This window comes from Oncorhynchus mykiss, chromosome 12 (assembly GCF_057628025.1).
Source record: "Oncorhynchus mykiss isolate SJ-2025 chromosome 12, ASM5762802v1, whole genome shotgun sequence".
Classification (NCBI taxonomy): Eukaryota; Metazoa; Chordata; class Actinopteri; order Salmoniformes; family Salmonidae; genus Oncorhynchus; species Oncorhynchus mykiss.
Window position 1 is genome coordinate 25851443 of NC_143033.1, and position 18503 is coordinate 25869945.

The 18503-nt window shown below is 42.9% G+C and overlaps 1 protein-coding gene across 2 annotated transcripts; it reads left to right on the forward strand.

Moving 5' to 3' along the window:
* The first annotated feature begins 1278 nt into the window (after positions 1 to 1278).
* Positions 1279 to 18132, forward strand: LOC110537248 (vascular endothelial zinc finger 1). Of its 2 annotated transcripts, XM_021623139.3 has the most exons (6): positions 1279 to 1411; positions 10742 to 11496; positions 12851 to 12920; positions 13326 to 13488; positions 15048 to 15083; positions 15638 to 18132. In XM_021623139.3, the coding sequence occupies exons 1-6, from the start codon at positions 1379 to 1381 to the stop codon at positions 15985 to 15987; spliced, it is 1407 nt and encodes a 468-aa protein (XP_021478814.1). In that variant the 5' UTR covers positions 1279 to 1378; the 3' UTR covers positions 15988 to 18132. The 2 variants fall into 2 exon arrangements, with proteins under 2 accessions (XP_021478814.1, XP_021478815.1); XM_021623140.3 differs by lacking the exon at positions 15048 to 15083.
* The last annotated feature ends 371 nt before the right edge of the window (positions 18133 to 18503 follow it).

An 18503-nucleotide genomic window follows, 5' to 3' on the forward strand; every position in this document is an offset into this window, starting at 1 on the left:
TACTTTTACTCAAGTATGACATTTGAGCACTTTTTCCACCACTAAAGTGATGTGCAGGTTCTATTATTTTTAATCAAGGTACCTTTATTTACATTGAGTGTACAAAAAATAAGGAACACCTGCTCTTTCCATTACAGACAGACTGATCAGGTGAATCCACGTGAAAGCATCTTTCATGTGGATTTGGCTCCCGAGTGGCGCAGCGGTCTAAGGCACTGCATCTCAGTGCAAGAGGCGTCACTACAGTCCCTGGTTTGAATCCAGGCTGTATCACATCTGGATGTGATTGAGAATCCCATAGGGCACCACACAATTGCCCCAGCGTCGCCTGGGTTTGGCCGGGGTAGGCCGTCATTGTAAATAAGAATTTGATCTTAAATGACTTGCCTAGTTAAATAAAGGTGACATTTAAAAAATAAAATAATGTATTAACCTGGTCAGTCTGTCATGGAAAGAGCAGGTGTTCCTTATGTTTTGTACACAGTGTAAATAAAGGTACCTTGATTAAAAATAATAGAACCTGCACATCACTGATTGAATAGGATTTAACAAGTTATATATATATATATATCCACTTGTTGACAGATTAATTAAGGATTTTTAAGCTTGGAGAAAATTTAGACATGAAATGTATGTGTGCCATTCAGTGGGTGAATGGGAAAGACAAAATATTTAAGTGCCTATACAGACGGTTGTATAACTGTTGACTATCCGCTAACAAATGAGAACAAGATTGTCCTCATTAGGAAACGAAACGCTTTAAAACGAGAGATAAACTAGTACTTCCAGCGCCGAGACCCCTAGAGGGCGTAGTTCTTCCATTACGTTTTGTATTAGACCATACGACGTTCTTTGGCGAACCTTGGGGCTATCTATTGTAGTTTTACCACGGAGATTACGAGTTTATGCAAAAAGTATTACCATGGTGATTGTATTATGTGTAAGGTAATGCGATTCCGAGGTCAAAATGTTCCTCAACATTTATGAAGAACAGCTCCCCAGTATTCCTACATTATGCCATCTGCGGAGCCATTGATTACCTCTGCTGTTTATTGAATGCCCCCTGCAGAATCAGGGAAACACAGACATAGGGGTGTTTGATACATTTAGTAGCCTACACCAGAAATATTAACACCCAGTTTCATATTCTACTTAATATAAGTTGGATATTTAGGTTATGTAAATGAATCATATTTGAAACCTTTGTTGTGCTGAAAATAAGTGATATACTTTCTTATGAAAACTCCATTATTGTCGCCCTAAAATGCTTTCAAAGTGGAACAGTCCAAGGGTTACAGGAAGTTGTAGCAGCTGCCATGTTTGGCTGCTTTGTTGTAGGTTTCTTGTAGGTTTCCTGCAGATTTTTTTAGGTGTTGCAATGGAACCGAGCTGGAGTACATTTCTATTTCAGGTAAGTGAACTTTGATACCCGAAAAGTAAGGTCATTGATGGAATAACTGTAGGAAACTAAAGACATTCACAGTCTGACGTTTTTCAAAGGTATAATTTTAAGTAAAGCTATCCAAGCAAAACAATGGTACATCAATCCAGGCTTCCAGCTGAGAGGTTGGGCATGACGTTTGGAAAAATGTTATTTTCTCTATTTTTCTGTATTACTATGGTGATGGAAAAAAACACAAATGAGTTGGCTTAGTTATCTAACTAACGTAAAGCTTTGTTTATGTTATGTAAGTTAGCTTGTTAGATCAAAGCCAGTAAACGTTATTCATAGATCGATCATTCGCAGGCTCCAAGAACGCCACAGCTAGCCTGTTTTTTTTTTATTTGCCCGGAACCGTTGATCCGTTTTTTTTCTGTCTGACGGTATAACTTTACGTTATAAACAATGGCTAGCCAGTTAGCTAGTTTCCTAAAATAATCGGATCTCGGATCACTAGAAAGCGAGAAATACTTTCCCGATTGACGTTTAACGTTACTTCGTTGCTTTTTCGCCAGTCAGCGTTTAAGTTTCTCCTTCCCCCTCAATGATTCAAAATAGCCAGCTAAGTTAGACCTACTAGCTAACATTATATGACCGCGAGTAAAGAAGGAATTCAATTTGCACACAAAATAAAAAGTGATTTATTTCAGTTTGCGAAAAGGAGATTTCAATCCATATAACTATCTCAGTTTTAGCTAACTAACCATTATATTATGCAACATTGTCAGCTGGTTATAGTTAACGTTACTATTTTTGTTTTTGGCCTGCATTCAAGCTTAGTTTCTTTCCAGATTTGCATTACAGCATCACTGCACCAACGTATCATATTTTGGTTTATAAAATTGGACACATTTCTGCTAGCCTATTGGGCCGGGCATTAATAATAGCGATAAATAGTTTTTTTCAAGCAGGTTAACAAAGGTCTAGCCTACAGTTGTAGTGGGATGATTATTGTTTGTTTTTAAACAAATTAAGGCCAAGGTAACCTCATGCAGCTAAGATTTTATCCGTTAGCTGGCTTCTTGTATTTTATCTGATTTAGATCCTTGGGGACTGTTGGAATAAATTGTCCTCCTTTGGTTGTTGTGGAACTTGACACAAAAACTATTCAATCCGTTTGACCTACTCAGAGCTGGGCCTACAATGTTGCAATTCAAATAATGATGGTTGTGTTCAATTGGGCAACCTGGTTCACACCTGAATAGAAATTGTCCCCGTCATAATATTAGTATCACACGTTTTATACATTATATTATAAACATTCCTTGGAGTTGACCTCACTCATAAAAGTATGCCTAGGCCCCCAGCAGGACTGGATCAGTTTAACAGTCTGAAATCGGAGCAGCCTGATCCCCCCCCCCCCCAAGTGGTACATGGCTCCATCTTGAAAAATAGATTATTTATTTTTTGAATGGGAGCTCAGATTGTGTGAGTGTTTAAAATTCTTATTCTACGGGCAATCCCTTTTTAGCCCTGCTTTCTGCTTTGAAGTGATTGCTGTAATTTTCCCTGGTACAGCTAACTCTGTTCTATTCCCGAAGTATTGGAAATGTGCAGCTGTTGCTGGCTAATTGGAGTGGGCCCAGAGCCTGTGTGCAGGGCCAAGTTGAGGCTAAGTGGCAGTCAGTCTCCAAATACTGAGCACAGTGCAGCAATTTTACTGAGGGTAGTATGGTGTTGTGTGATGTGATGATGCTAATGTTAACAGTCCCTCATTGATCAGTAGATGTTAGGAAGTGGCAAATGGGGTGAAAGTTGATGTTAAATGCAGCCCACTTGCTGAATTCTCCCATGCAACTGCTAGTTGCCATGAATCATTGTGTCATTTCATGTGACTCATTTTCACTTTAAGTGAGATTTTAAAGGATTTTTTTCCCCTCATCTTGCGGTCAGTGCAGGAAACCAAAATACTGTCTATTTATCCTAACATTATTATTATCTTAGGATCAACGAATCATGAAGATAACTATCAGATTTTCACCCCTATGGAGGAGCACTCTTTTGTTGTCTCAGTGTAGATTTCTTTTAGCCCATCTCATCAGACTATGAACCACTGTTTAATCAAACGGTTGCAGCTCAGGGCCAGAGGGATCAACCACCTGTCACTACTCAAGAGCAGAGGGGAAAAAATACTTTCACTTTGATTCCCCTTTTATGGAAAAAAAAGTGGTGCTTGACAAAGGCTATTGTGCTTTCTGAGAGAGCTAAAGTACACATAATCCTTCATTACTCATCTGCAACAGCGCATAATAAGAGGTGCGTCTGTCACTGGATGCCTTGTTCCTGACAGAAAGGCTGTGTGACGCTGGCTTCTGCGTCCGTATGACTCACGCTAAACGCCTCTCTCCTCTGGAGCCTTAACTCGCTCATTGATCCCAAGGATGTTGGCAGCAGGGTAGCATGATAATGAGAATGGCCAGAACAACCTCTCCTATATGACTCAATCTGTCCCTCGAGTATGCTTGAATAGGCTACCACAAGTATTCATTTCGTCTAGTTTAGCCTACGTCTAGGGTCTTTTTATTGCTCCACCTACGTCCTGCAAGTACCAGAGCTGTAAAATACCTTCAGTTATGCCTATAGCTTATCCCACAGTAGAATGTTGGAACTGTCTGAGCAGTGATAGCTTACTGGGAAAACCCCAGGCAGGAATGTAATGTTCCAAAAATAACGATGTTCATTTCTGTTTTTAGGACATACTTGTTAGCTAATCTGACATTGAAAACAGTGGCAAGGCAATACATTTTCACTCAAATTAAGGTTATTCATCAATGTTCTTCAGATGACTACAAATGGTTTATTTTTCTCAAATCTGTGTAGGAAATAAACAACCATGCTACAAAGACTTTCAAAATGTTATTTCCTATTTTACATGTAATTGTTCTTACAGCAAATAGTTAATAAACCATTAAATTAATCACTGTTTGCTACATAATAAGTCTAAGCCAGTCACCGATCAGTAGTGTTGTTAGTGTCTTTTCAGAGTTGCTTATTCTCCCTGCCTTCCATTTTGATATTATTTGCGTTGGAGTGACCCCAGCCTTCAGAGCACATTTGTATCAAAATGGTCAGAGCAGCGTGAAAGCGCTGCAGGCCCTGCACGTCTTTCTTGGGGCCAGGTTGTCTGCAGCAGCAGTGGCTGTGTCTTCTGCTGTCTGCAGTGTACAGCCCCCCCGCCCCCCCTCTGGGCCAGTAGGTCCTGTTCAGACAGCCTGCGAGAGGGCTAGAAAATCATGATATTGATGACTAATCCTGGATGGTAGTGAGTGTGAGCAGGTGCGCAGACAATAGAGGCGGGAGGGTGCGGTGGCGTTCTCCCTGAGTTCCTGGGTCTGAGAGCGCGTCTGGGCTGAGGTGTGTGTGTGTGTGTGTGTGTGTGTAGAAATGCAGGCCCTGGCCCATGAATAGAGGAGCCAAATGGGTGAAGATGTGCTTACAAAGACCTCTTGTTGAGCACTGAGTGCATCACTGGCTGGATTTGTCTTCCACAATGGGGCAGATGAAATAAGGAGGAGAATGTGGGATTTATTTTTATTTTCTCCTCCCCCTCTTCCAACCTCTCTCTTGGCTGGCCCTGGTGGGTGGATCGATGGATGGCTGACCGTGAAAGAGAAGGGTCAGGTATTTGACCTTTCCCTTTCGTACTTGCGGAAGAGAACGCAGTTGTCTTAATTGCAGCGTCCCTCTTTTCATTTCAGTTGGTCAATGTGAGGATGTGTGTGTGTGTGTTTTTGTCTGTTTCCAGTTATTTTTCATCTGGTGAAATGGCCATGTTTCTATTAACTCAATCAAGTGTTCACATCAGAAAGACCCAGATGAGAAGACTTTTCCTCTCCATCCTACTCGCCTTTGGTCTCAGATGGAAATGGTCAGTGTGACCTGACCAATATGAATGTACATTTTTGTAGGACCTGGCAGCAGCTTTTACTGGATACAGTTTTTTTCTCTCCGGATGTCAAGATATTTGAGTAGCACCCAACCTGGGCTCTGAAGCTGATGAATGACAGTCAAGTTGTAGGCTAGCCTATATGTTAGTGATGGGGGGATTGATTGATTTTGTGTGCAAAATAATAAATAAATAAAGTTAACACCAAAATATGTTATATTTCATCCCAAAGCTTATTCTCTATCTTCTTTTTAAATAGTGAGCCAACATGTTTTCAGCACTTATTTCATTGACTGATCAACTCATATTCTCATACTTTCTCTTCTCTCTGCAGCAGACATATCATAAGCAATATGTTTGGAACATCAAATTGCAAGTAAATGTCAGTAATTGAATCGTGATAGCAAAAATGTCACTACATAATCATATTGGCACCTAAGTATTGTGTAATATCGTTTCGTGAGGTCCCTGGCAATTCCCAGACCTACTAAATATAACGGTCACTATTTGTGGGGTCCTCCTCAATTTAAGAAGCTCCAATGAACAGCAATAATGACCCTTAACGGGCATGCTTGGCTCTCTTTGTGCACAGCAGCCCTAGTGCCGTTCTGCCGATTATGTTCTAGAGCGGGATGTTAAATCCATCCAGCCAGGCCTATCAGCTCTGCAGACGTCACACTGGCTACCATCACATGACTGTTTGAACTACACTAGATGAGAATACATTGACCTACGTTCTGCATAATTTAATGATAGATCACCTGAGGGTCATATTTCTCATAATAACCTAGTATATTTAGCTAGATAAACATGTTAAATTATGATAAACATTATACATATTTTCTAGTACATTGTGGGTCTGTAAGCAGACACAGTGCTGCCACAGTCGGAGGATCCCCAGTCACATCCTTTTCCTAAAAACATCCCTGTCTGTCTGGTGCGGTGTCTGTGCTCCCCTCAAGTGTAGTGCTTATCCCTGATCTAGAGGGCTGTTTAGTCTGCGCTGAAGCCAAGGAGCAGACAAGCAGACAACGTATTCTAGCGCTGCGTGATTTATTTATTAATGTCAGTCGGGTAGCTTCCCGCTTTGACGTCACTAACCTTCTCTCACAGCGGGGGACCTCTGCTCTGTCTGCTGTGCAGCACAACCATGTACTCTTTAAACTGAAACTGACTGATTTAGCAACAGCACATCAAGGCCTCTCACCTCTCTGCCAGCTCCTCTAATTGGGCTGCTTTGGGTGGTGGCTGAATCTGGTTCTTTATGTGAATGGCAGGTTTCACTTAGTGTATTCAGCGTAATATGGCAGAGATTCACCACTGCGGTTAGACACGGAGGCATCCTGTGGCTCTTGCCTGTACCTGGTGGCTCTCTGTTTCCTGACGTGTGGCTAAGGAGATGGGGCTTAACCTGCACAGCCCCAGAGCCCATGCAGTCACACTGCTGAGGAGGAGAGTGGGTGGACTGTGTCTAATGCACAGATTTCTGCAGTGGTGGGGAAAAAGTACCCAATTGCCATACTCAACCTAAAAATAGAAAATTGCTCAAGTAAAAGTCCCCTAGTAAAATACTACTAGAGTAAAAGTCCAAAAGTATTTGGTTTTAAATATACTTAAGTATCAAAAGTAAATGTAATTGCTATCAAAAGTATAAATCATTTCAATATTAAGCAAACCAGATGGCACATTTTTGGTACTTTTTAAAAAACATTTATGGATAGCCATGGGCACGCTCCAAAACTCACACTTAATTTACAAACGAAGCATGTGTTTAGTGAGTCCCCCAGATAAGAGGCTGAAGGGATGACCAGGGATGTTCTTTTGAATTAGATAATGTTATTGTCTTACTAAGCATTCAAAATGTAATGAGTACTTTTGGGTGTCAGGGAAAATGTATGGAGTAAAAGGTACATCATTTTCTTTAGGAATGTAGTAAAGTAAAAGTTGTCTGAAATAGTGAAGTACAGATACTGCAAAAAACGACATAAGTAGTACTTTAAAGTATTTTTACTTAAGTACTTTACACCACTGCATTTCTGTTAATTCTATAGTTTTTTTGTTTATGTTTTAGGGACACGTTTGGAATGTCCATTGTAATGTTGACCTACTAGCTAACCAGGGGAGCACCTTGTTTGGTTTAGCTAAACTCATGCACAGGCTGCTGCTGGGGGCACTAAGCTGGATTCTTCCAAGCCTGTCTCTATTTTGGCAGACTACTTTTGCACACATGACAAATGAGCACCACCATGACAGGGATCATTTTTCATATAGCAGATTTAGATTCCTCAGCAGCAGCAGGCTGTTTGTGTGCCTCCTCACTAATGACACAGCCAGGGCCTATTTTTGTCCCTGTAAAACATCCACAGTCATTGACCCTACTTTTTTTTTTGCGTATTTCGTCAAATAGATGCCCCAAACGTCAGTACTTGTGGCTCGGCACAAAGATGATTCTTTATATGGAACTTGGAAGTCAACAGAGCCAAGCAACTACTTGCAGTGGGGTTTTAGCAAATGATTTTCCCAGTCAGTGTGGTTTTAGACTAAAGGGTTATTGTGATGATTATCTGGCTGAATGTTTTCAGATCTTCCAGTGCATTTCGTCCGGTTGTGTTGTTCGGCTGTCTCTCTTGCATGTCATTCAGCAGAGGGGCGGAAGTGCTGACTAGAACCCCCGCTGATATACTTTCAGTCTGCTCACTGCTCTGTTCTGGCCCCCGTGGTCTACTCTGCCACGCATGCGCCCAGAATGACTCACTGTCTATTTCGGTGTGGCTTCAGACGCAGTGGCTTGCGCCTCGCAATCACACCGGCAGGCAGTCGCGCTTTCACTCTCCAACTCTTTGCAGCGTCAATTCAGTGGAAGAGCTGTGAAATCACGTCAGAAAGGGCACCGTACAAAGCCAGTGTTAAATCTCCATGTGTTGTGTAAACACAACACACTACGAGGCCCAAGGCTAAAAGCTCAGACAACGCTACTATTGTCGAACGTTTGCCTGCCAGTACAGTACTTAGCACATCTGAAGTGTCGGCAGTTTAAAAAAAAAAAGCCCTTGTTGATACTAGCGGGAAGGTCACAACTAGATAACTACCTAGCAAAATGAAGAAACTATTTAATTCACTCTCCATAATCCCATACTGCCAGTGCCCGCCCAAAGCCAATGGTTTAGCTAGCTATCTAACTTTAGCATCTTCGCTAACTAGCACAACAGTGCAGTGTCCTTAGCTAGCTAACACAGGCAGCAGCTTCATGGAAACTAGCTAATCCATTGTGATTTAATTATGTCAGTACTAGCTAGCTACAGTGGTTAGCTAGCTTGGAGGAAGTATTTGATGTTGTGCACTTAGCTAGCTACCATCCCATAGCCCACATTGCATATGAAGTGTGACTGGCTCATTTGTGGATGTACGGACTTGCGCTGATTAGCATTGCGATTCTGCAAGTAGAATCGGTAGGTTCGTCGCTACCGGATCGGCACGCAGTAGGTATCACATTTGTTTTGTCAAGAGAAGGAACGGCCTCCCACTGTGATAAGTAACTATCGGTAGTCTATCGGCAGTGAGATTCTCTGTGTGTTTCATGCTTAAGGCTGAGGCGGACAAGTCATCAAAGCAAAGCCTTCCTAGCAGCACCGGATCATTTTAAAATGTGGCCTGTGAATGGCAGTGAGATTAAGCTGTTCTCAATAGGCCTAGTTGTTGCATGTGAATGGCTCCCAGATTAGGCTATTCCCAGTAGGCCGTGTGAGCCAGTAAAACAACACAAAGAGCCTAATGCTAAATTAATTTCCTCCCAAACTATTTTCTCACTGCAAGAGCGGTTATATAAAGGAGGAATGTCAAGACATAGGCTAATCTCCAAAAAGTGCCGGGTTACATAAAGGAGAAAGGCAGAGCTACAAGGATGTGAGGTACATTTGGCTGTGTTGGGTAACAAACAAAACCTGACCTTTCAGTGCGCTCTTTTATAACAAGCCTGTAGCAGGCAGAGTGAGGAAGGCTCATGGTAGTTTCAACCTGTAGTTCTACTCTTACAATAATGGCCTAGGAACAGTGGGTTAACTGTCTTGTTCAGGGGCAGAATGACAGATTTTTACCTTGTCAGCTCCAGGATTCGATTTAGCAACCTTTCAGTTTACTGGCCCAGCGCTCTAACCACTAGGCTACCTGTCGCACAGTTGACAGTGCATGTCAGAGCGAAAACCCAGCCATGAGGTCAAGGGAATTGTCTGAAGATCTCAGAGAAAAGATTGTGTCAACATCGATCTGGGGAAAGGTACCAAAAAATGTCTGCAGCTTTGAAGGTCCCCAAGTACACAGTGGCCTCCATCATTCTTAAATTGAAGATGTTTGGTACCACCAAGACTTCCTAGAGCTGGCCGCCCGGCCAAACTGAGCAATCGGATGAGAAGGGCCTTGGTCAGGGAGGTAACCAAGAAGCTGATGGTCACTCTGAGGGTTCCTCTGTGGCGATGGGAGAACCTTCCAGAAGGACAACCATCTCTGCAGCACTCCATCAATCAGGCCTTTATGGTAGTGGCCAGACGGAAGCCACTCAGTAAAAGACACATGACAGCCCGCTTGGAGTTTGACAAAAGGCACCTAAAGGACTCTTAGACCATGACAAACAAGATTCTCTGGTCTGATGAAACCCATATTGAACTCTTTGGCCTGAAAGCCAAGTGTCACGTCTGGAGGAAACCTGGTGGCAGCATCATGCTGTGGGGAAGTTCTTCAGCAGCAGGGACTGGGAGACTAGTCAGGATTGAGGGAAAGATTAATGGAGCAAAGTAGAAAGAGATCCTTGATGAAAACCTGCTTCCGAGTGCTAAAGACCTCGGAGTGGGGCGAAGGTTCCCCTTCCAACAGGACAACAGCCCAAAGCACACAGCCAAGACACCGCAGGAGTGGCTTTGGGACAAGTCTCTGAATGTCCTTGAGTGGCCCGGCCCAGACTTGAACTCGATCGAACATCTCTGGAGAGACCTGAAAATAGCTCTGCTGCGATGCTCCCCGTCCAACCTGACAGAGCTTGAGAGGATCTGCAGAGAAGAATGGGGGAAACTCCCCAAATACAGGTTTGCCAAGATTGTAGTGTCATACTCAAGAAGACTCAATGCTGTAATCGCTGCCAAAGGTGCTTCAACAAAGTATTTAGTAAAGGGTCTGAGTACTTATGTAGATGTAATATTTCAGTTTTATTTTTAATAGATTTTCAACATTTCTCAACCTGTTTTTGCTTTGTCATTATCGTGTATTGGGTGTAGATTGATGAGGGGGGGAGGGACAATATAATAAATTTTAGAACAAGGCTGTAACGTAACAAAATGTGGAACAAGTCAAGGAGTCTGACTACTTTCCGAATGCACTGTATGTTGTTGACCAGTGTTTAAACTTGCTGTGCTGTGTCTCTACAGCAGGCCAATGAAGCCCTCCACCACCAGCACCAGGTGGCCCAGAACAGCCTGCTGCCGCTGCTCAACTCTGGAAATGAGCCGGTGGACCAGAAGCCTGTGATGCCCATCCCCCTGGACCAGAAACCCCCCGCCAGTGCCGCAGAGCTCCTCAAAGACAACGTGGCCAGCGGGGCAGGTGGCGGCAGGGGACCCATGCCCGTGGTGAAGAAGGAGCACAAGAGCAAGACACCCTTCATCTGTGGCTACTGCAACAAGGCCTTCCGTGACAGCTACCACCTGCGGCGCCACGAGTCCTGCCACACGGGCATCAAGATGGTGTCGCGGCCCAAGAAGACGGCCCAGACGGCCCCCACCATGGTGCCCTTCATCTCCAGCCTGCCCAGGGAGAACAGTGGGCAGCCCTCCTACATCTCCACCATCGCAGGCATCCTCACCACGGCCACCACCTCCGTGTCCTCAGCCTCCAGCATCATGTCTCCAGTCTCTATGATCAACGTGCCGCAGCAGAGCCAGCCCAAGAAGCCTGCCAAGCCTGTGAAGAAGAACCATGGCTGTGAGATGTGTGGCAAGGCCTTCCGAGACGTCTACCACCTGAACCGTCACAAGCTGTCCCATTCGGACGAGAAGCCCTTCCAGTGCCCCATCTGCCAACAGCGCTTCAAGAGGAAGGACCGCATGACATACCATGTGCGCTCTCACGACGGTGGAGTCCACAAGCCATACGTCTGCTCCGTGTGTGGGAAAGGCTTCTCCAGGTAGGCTCCAGCCATGCACTTTCACTAACCCCGGCTAGCTGTTTTATATTTCAAATAAAAGTGCTTTCTATTTATTACAAACTCATTTGAACTCCAACATCAACCAATTTTGATCCTGTTAGTACATGGCTATTAGTCTACAATTTCTATGTGGTGTTAGACGAGCACTGAGATGGAGTGTTTGACCATCTGTTGTTCAATGTTACATTTTACATGTCTCATTGACAGCTGCCCTCAGGCTCACGGATTTATAGGAGTGTTGAATAGTCTTGACTCGGTGCCTTTGTGGTCCCCAGCATGTTTAAACAGTTGCGTTTTTAGAGAGCAGTTCAACTTGTGTTCCAGAGTTCCCTCTTGCGAGGACAGGCAAAGGAGAGGAGCTAGGCTGGGGGAGGCTGTGGTTCCCGCCAGCTTGTCACCACTTCCCCTTCCCCAGGGAATGCCATTAAAACAGGCCTGGGAGGCAGCAGCCTGGGATTTCCTTTAACCTAGCACCTAGTTTTCCCACTCTGCTCCAGTGTTGCTGCTTACAGGGTCCTGTTTGTTTTAAGTCTGAGCCACCTGGAATGACTGAGCATTCCTGTCTTTCCAAGCAAAGCCAACAGTGGCCTTGAAAGATGGCCTCTTTCAACATTTACGGCAACATCCACTCACTACTTCCAGTTATGCATCATTAGTCATATGTGCAATTCATTGGCATGAGTAATGGCAAAATATGTAACAAATGACCATTGAAAACCCAAGAAGCAAAGAGCTCTTACAGCTTGTTGTTCAAATAACAGCAGAAGTTTGGTGTGAGTGAATATTCCAGCGTCTCAAACTGATGTAAACATTATGCTCTCTGTCCAAACTATAATCTCAGAGCCCGGCTTGGTTCCAACACAGTGACGCAGAGGTTTATCGGGACACTGAAAAGTGAGAGGCCGGCTGGCAGAATAACGCAACTCTTAGTCACTGGCAGTTCTGCAGGCACTCTGTCTGTCTGGAAGCTGCTGTCCTCCTCAGTTAACAGTGAAACGAGGAGAACAGCCATTCCGGTTCACAGCACTCCTGAAAATATTCTAATTGACTCCTCTCCTTTGTAACAAAACCACTACCAGTGTGAGTGTTTTGCTTTGGCCTAGCTGCCTGTGTTAGTTATCCACACCATCATCGGTGATGAAATGATTTAGTTCCCAGCCTGTCTGCTGTAGTCCAGGTTTTCAGTCAAACTAACTAATGGTGCCGCTGGGTGCTGCGATGAGTGGGCTGAGTGAACATTTGAGTCAAGAAAAGGTCATAAGTACAGTGTGTGTTGTGTGTCCATTAATATTCTACAGCAAGATTGTAACTTTTCTAATTTTCTCTCCTCCAGGCCAGACCACCTGAGCTGCCATGTGAAGCATGTCCACTCCTCAGAAAGACCATTCAAATGCCAAGTAACGGTAAGAGAGAGCTAGAACTGTACTGTGTGGCCTCATTAGGGCCACTTGTCAGCAGCTCATTATTGACAACTTGAGCTGCATGTCTGTCGTCTAGCATCAATTCTCCCACTTTGCACTTTCCTTTCTGTCGGCACGGACAGTAATTGTTAGTTTCCTATGCTAGACTAGTGTCTTTTAAAATGAGCCCATTAGTCATAGTGTTGTAATGGCAGTCTGTCCACAACACCACACTGCAGTATACCCTGTGGCCCCAGTAGAGATTTATGACTATCTATAAGCCTTTAAAGTTGGACATGTTCCATCCAGGCTTCACTTGGCACCGAGCTGGAGCACGAAGCTGTGTTGTCCTATGAATAGTAGTGTGCCTCTGGCCTGACCTTCTGACCTTGTCCTGTCCTCTCCCAGGCCTGTACTTCTGCCTTCGCCACCAAAGACCGACTGCGCTCCCACATGATCCGACATGAAGGGAAGGTCACCTGCAACATCTGCGGCAAGATGCTGAGCGCAGCCTACATCACCAGCCATCTAAAGACACACGGCCAGACCAACTTTAACTCCTGTAACAAAGGTATGTCATGTCAGTCCTCTCACCAACCACATCCCCCCTCCCAACTCAAATAAAATCGTTTCAGGTTTTACATTCCTAATAAATAAATAAAAAAGTGAGAAACTGTTTTAAAATGACAAATTTTGAAGCCCTTTTAAGTAATTTTACTTAATTATTTTGTACACACTTTGAACATTCACACTCCTCAATCCACAACTGACATTTTCCTAGAAGTTGTCTTTTACTCCATACCAAGACAGTGTGCCAGAGGCCAGTGTCTGGGCAAACCTTACATGACAGTGAAAATATAATCTGATTGATTGGTGCTGACTTCATCCTCAGGCAGGTTTCAGTCTCTGTGTAGTTAGAGTAGCACTAAAGGACATGGAAAGTCCCACCGAACATTGTCCATGATGGGCATTACCATGTCTTCTTCGCTGGTTACATTTTGCCCCAATTCCCTTGAGTACCATTCTGTTTTTAAACATGAATTGGATGTTTGTCTGAGTGGAGAGATGTATATGCTGTGCTGTTTTTTGTGGGTCTTCTGCTTGAGGTATGTAATCTGATGACATGTATTCTCGTTGACAGAAGTGAATGGCCTGTGGCAGAAATATGTTCTAAATTTAAAGCGCTTTCAGCAATTGGCTCGTGTTGGAGCAGAGAGAAGTGGAACATAGACAATGATATCTGATCCAACCACAGCAAACTTACAGCTCCTCCACTCAATTGATTTGTGCAGCTTGCAAGATAATTAGAAGAGGGAGGGCAGGGTTTTTCTCAGAGTATTGCTCTTCCGTTAGTCTTTCTCATTAGTGTTATTGATATATATTTGGTGGTATTGACTCTTTGTATTACTGCTCAGTAAATAATTCTGAGAAATCACTGGCACCGTAACCGTTTGAATATACTATAAATGTATAATACATAACATGGAGGTCAAGTTCAGCCCAATAACTGGCTTCTTCCTCAGCCCTTGTGCTATTACTGTCTGTATTTCCTGTTTTGTTTATTCATCTGTGAATTTCCATTTGTGAAAGTGCTGTATTGGAGTTGTGGTGATTCAGGCCGTAAGCCAACGTGTTTTTGTGATTCTCCTGTGGAACATGTACAACCCTGTTCATCTCTTCCCATCCAGAGAACACTGCATCATAACGCCATTACACATTGATCACTGCTCAGAGGTGTAGTCAATAACAAAGTATAGCCTAGCTCAGGCCACCTAGTCAACATTTCTAAGTTTCCTCTTTCAGTTACCCATAGACAGATGCAACAAGTTCTTTCCCTGGCCACTGAAAGGAAAGCTTCACTGCTGTGTTGTGTATTCACTCTGCGTTAGCTGCCACCTGAATGAGCACTGCCACATACAGCACAGAGAACACTACAAGTAGGATATTGATATTGTATCACCACAGTAAGCGTATGGCCCATTCCCTCCCCCTGGGGACTAGCAAGCCGGGTAGTGTGTACCCACCTGAAGTGGGGCCAGTAGAGTGCACTGAGAGGCGTCCTAGCGGAGCAGCCTTGGCTGGCCTGCAGACAGTCCATTATAACCCATGTGTGTCTGTATTTCTGAATAGGGGACTGGCAGTGGAACTCCTCAGGGGGACGAAAAGGTAATGATAACATAGCATCGTGTGAATCTAACCCTAACCCTCCTCCCAAGAATACAGTCACATCACACACACGCGCGCAAGGATAAATACTTATGCCAGTGTGCTACTTCATCATCATTGCATCCATGGAAATGTTGTCTTGTAGATTTCTGTTCTAATTTTAAAACTTTTTTATTATACTTTGCACAGCAAGAATGACCAAGTTAATGTTTTGCCTATACGTGATTACCTGCTTCGGTATTTGTTTTACAAGAACATGCATTTAAAATGGTAAATGGTTATTAATGTAAAGGTTATTTTAGTTCAGTCAGTGTGCTGCAGTAAAGATGGAGAGGAATGCTGACTGCATATACTGCAAAAATAATCTCTGGACTATTTCACACACATTTAAGTGTGGAGATCATTTTTCTGCAGTGTATGGAGAGCATTCCTCCCTCTGCTTAATGACGGAGAATAACCAATAACTATCATTGTAAAGCTATTGTTCGATTGGTTTAGCAATGAAGGAAAGGACAACATCTTTAATATTATATCCTCTATCCCCTGTTCTCTAGATAATGACATTCACAACTCTGCCTCAGCCACACCTGTAACAGCCTCCGCCCCCATCACCACCACGATGAACCGGGGCAACTCCATCAACAACCCTGTCACAATAGCGGCGCAAATGAACATTTCCACCAATACAGTTAACGTCAGCCTCCAACACCCAGTCACCATCACTGGGCCCGTCAACATCGCCTCGGTCAACATCCCTACCACGGCACACATGAATATCGCCCACCCTCTGGCCATCAGCACCCCCATGTCCATGACAATGTCCGGGCCCCTCAATATCGCCATGAGATCCATGGAGAGTATGTCTTTTCTGTCCCAGGTCCTGCCTTCGTCCCCACCCTGGTAAAAACAAAACGAGATGGAGAGAAAAGGAGAAAAATGAACCATCTTTCCCTAACCCTCTGGCCCCTGACCCCGTGCCCCTTCCTCAGACATGGAAATGAACGTTTAGCCTACTTGTGCCATGCAGTGGAGAGAACTACCCTGTCACATGGCTCCACCCCAACCAATGTTACATCACAGAAGAGAGAACCAGAACAGTTGTGTAGAAGTTAGATAGGGTTTTGTCTATTATCGGAAGGATGTCAAACCTAGATGTAGTGAGTCGGATAGTGTTAAACAGTGATGTCAACATTCCAGTCACAGTAGGATTAACAAGAGGGGGGGGGGCACAAGCCTCACATAAACACCCATACCTTTGCAATGGGAGAAAAAAAAATCAACATTTAAAAGGACTAATGCAATAAGTATGAATTGTTGGTTTTATTGTTCCACAAGTTATCTTGCAAAGACAATGTGTTTCTTATGTTTTATCTATAGCCTGCTAATCCGTATTTAATGTTTTTAGGAGATGAGTTCAACAAAAGGGACAAAGACTTCCATTTGGACGGAAGGTTATTCTTTTTTTCCACATCTGTGTATCCTTGTTTTTCAAATTGGATGTATGCTCTTGAGGTACATTGACTAACTTGTACAGTTGTCATGTTAATGTATTATCACCGTCAACAATTTATTCTGTATTTTGTTGAAGTGGATATCTGGACATTGTCCCTGTTGACTGTTAAATATGTATAATTAGGATAGTTATTTTCTCTTTTATTAGGGATGGCAGAGGTGTTTCTTTTATTTGGTCATCAGTTGATGTCAATTGTTTTATACAAACTGAGAAAGGAACTAGTCTTGCACTGAAAGCATATCCCATGTGTAACTAAACAGCAGTATTATCAAAGATCAAATTGGAGTGTTAGGTAACCAGCCTACATAATAACAGGGCCATCTAGTGGTTTACAAATGCCATTGAGGGAATGGTCCTGAAGTTCACCAATGTTTATTTCTTAAACTATTATTATCATGTTGGTGACAGATTAGTTTTGTTAGAAATATTTTGTAACCTTTTATAGTTTTGTTTTTGAGGACCCCAAAAGTTTGGACCTTCTGCTCAGGAAACTCGCTGAGAGTAGCCCAGTCAACTTTATTTTAGGTTTTAATTGAATACATGTCTAACTTAATCCTGGTCTTTCCCATGTTACTTTGTAATATTTAACTCACCATATATCTTTGTTTGTTAAAAGAAAAAAGTAGAAGTCCTTCAAAGACTAGGGATCCAAGAACTCTTATTTTTGTTAACATAGCCGTCCATTTTAATAATCTTGTAATCCATTTCAGTCTCCGCCTGTCATGGTGATTTATGGACTGATGTATGAAGAACAAAACACTAATGATTTCTGAGAAGGGTATGAAAATAATGAATTACTAGATCATGTTGTAGTGTTGCTGCAGCCGAAGGAAGGCCAGGATTTAGGCAAGTCGGGCCAGCATGTCCTGGGCAGCACATCTCTGACATTATGGCTGTTAAGACCCATAGATTACCATTACTAGATAAGACTTCTTACTTGGCTAAACCTAAGGATGTTCTCTCTAACAGTTTTCTTTGTTGAATGCCATATCACCGTTGCAAGGTTTTTGTGCTGTGAGAGGTATAGTATACTCTGTCCTGAAAGAACACACACACACACAAGATGCATGTGAGTTGTATTTCCCTATGAGTTTTTTCAAAGAAAGTCCAATGATGTGTTTTCTTATGCATTGAGTAGATGCACTGTAATTGCCTATTCTGCTTGCCAAATTTTATACAATTATGAGATGCAACTAAGTGAATATTTTGAATTGAACGTTTCAGCATTTTTAACAAAAATTAAAAAATGATTTGGAAATTATTGGGACACCTGTGAAGGCAGTTGAATGTATATCTTTGTACAAAACAATTTTAGTTCTGAGGATGTGGTAGTTAAAATACTAGACAAGTGAAAGATAATCTTTTGTATTAGAACATTAACAGCGGTAATTTTGTATATATGAAGACTTTCTGATTAGCAGAAAGGTAAAACATTCCTACATTTTTTTAAATGTATGTTTGTCAAATTACGTAAACATGCGCAATGTTTTATTTGCCTTCTATTTGGGATGTCTAAATAAAATGACTAAAACATGATGGTTGGGTGGCTGTGTGCCATTTCCTGATTAGTCAGCCAGCAGTGGGATGCTAACTATTCCACTCATTAGAGAGCTTTTACTCTCACCCCACAGCTTAATTGACAGCAATAGTGTTTAATCTTTTGTCAGATTGCTTTGTGCCATTTGGGATTTTAGGCAACAACAAAAATCTTTCCTTTTTTCAGCGATAGAGACACCAAGGGCCGGTTTCCCAGACACAGATTAAGCCTCGTCCTAGACAAAGAAATATTTGTCAACAGAGATTCACGATGGAAACCACTACCTACTCCAAGACTAGGCTTAATCAGTGTCTGTGAAACCAACCCATAGATGCTCTATTGATTTACTGATGTCACGGAAATGACCTTT

Excerpts from the sequence above, each read along its gene's own strand:
- LOC110537248 (XM_021623139.3), top strand. The coding sequence starts at position 1,379 with ATGGAACCGAGCTGGAGTACATTTCTATTTCAG. Across the intron at positions 1,412-10,741 it reads GGAGTACATTTCTATTTCAG|CAGGCCAATGAAGCCCTCCA; the intron begins GTAAGTGAACTT and ends GTGTCTCTACAG. Across the intron at positions 12,921-13,325 it reads CATTCAAATGCCAAGTAACG|GCCTGTACTTCTGCCTTCGC; the intron begins GTAAGAGAGAGC and ends GTCCTCTCCCAG.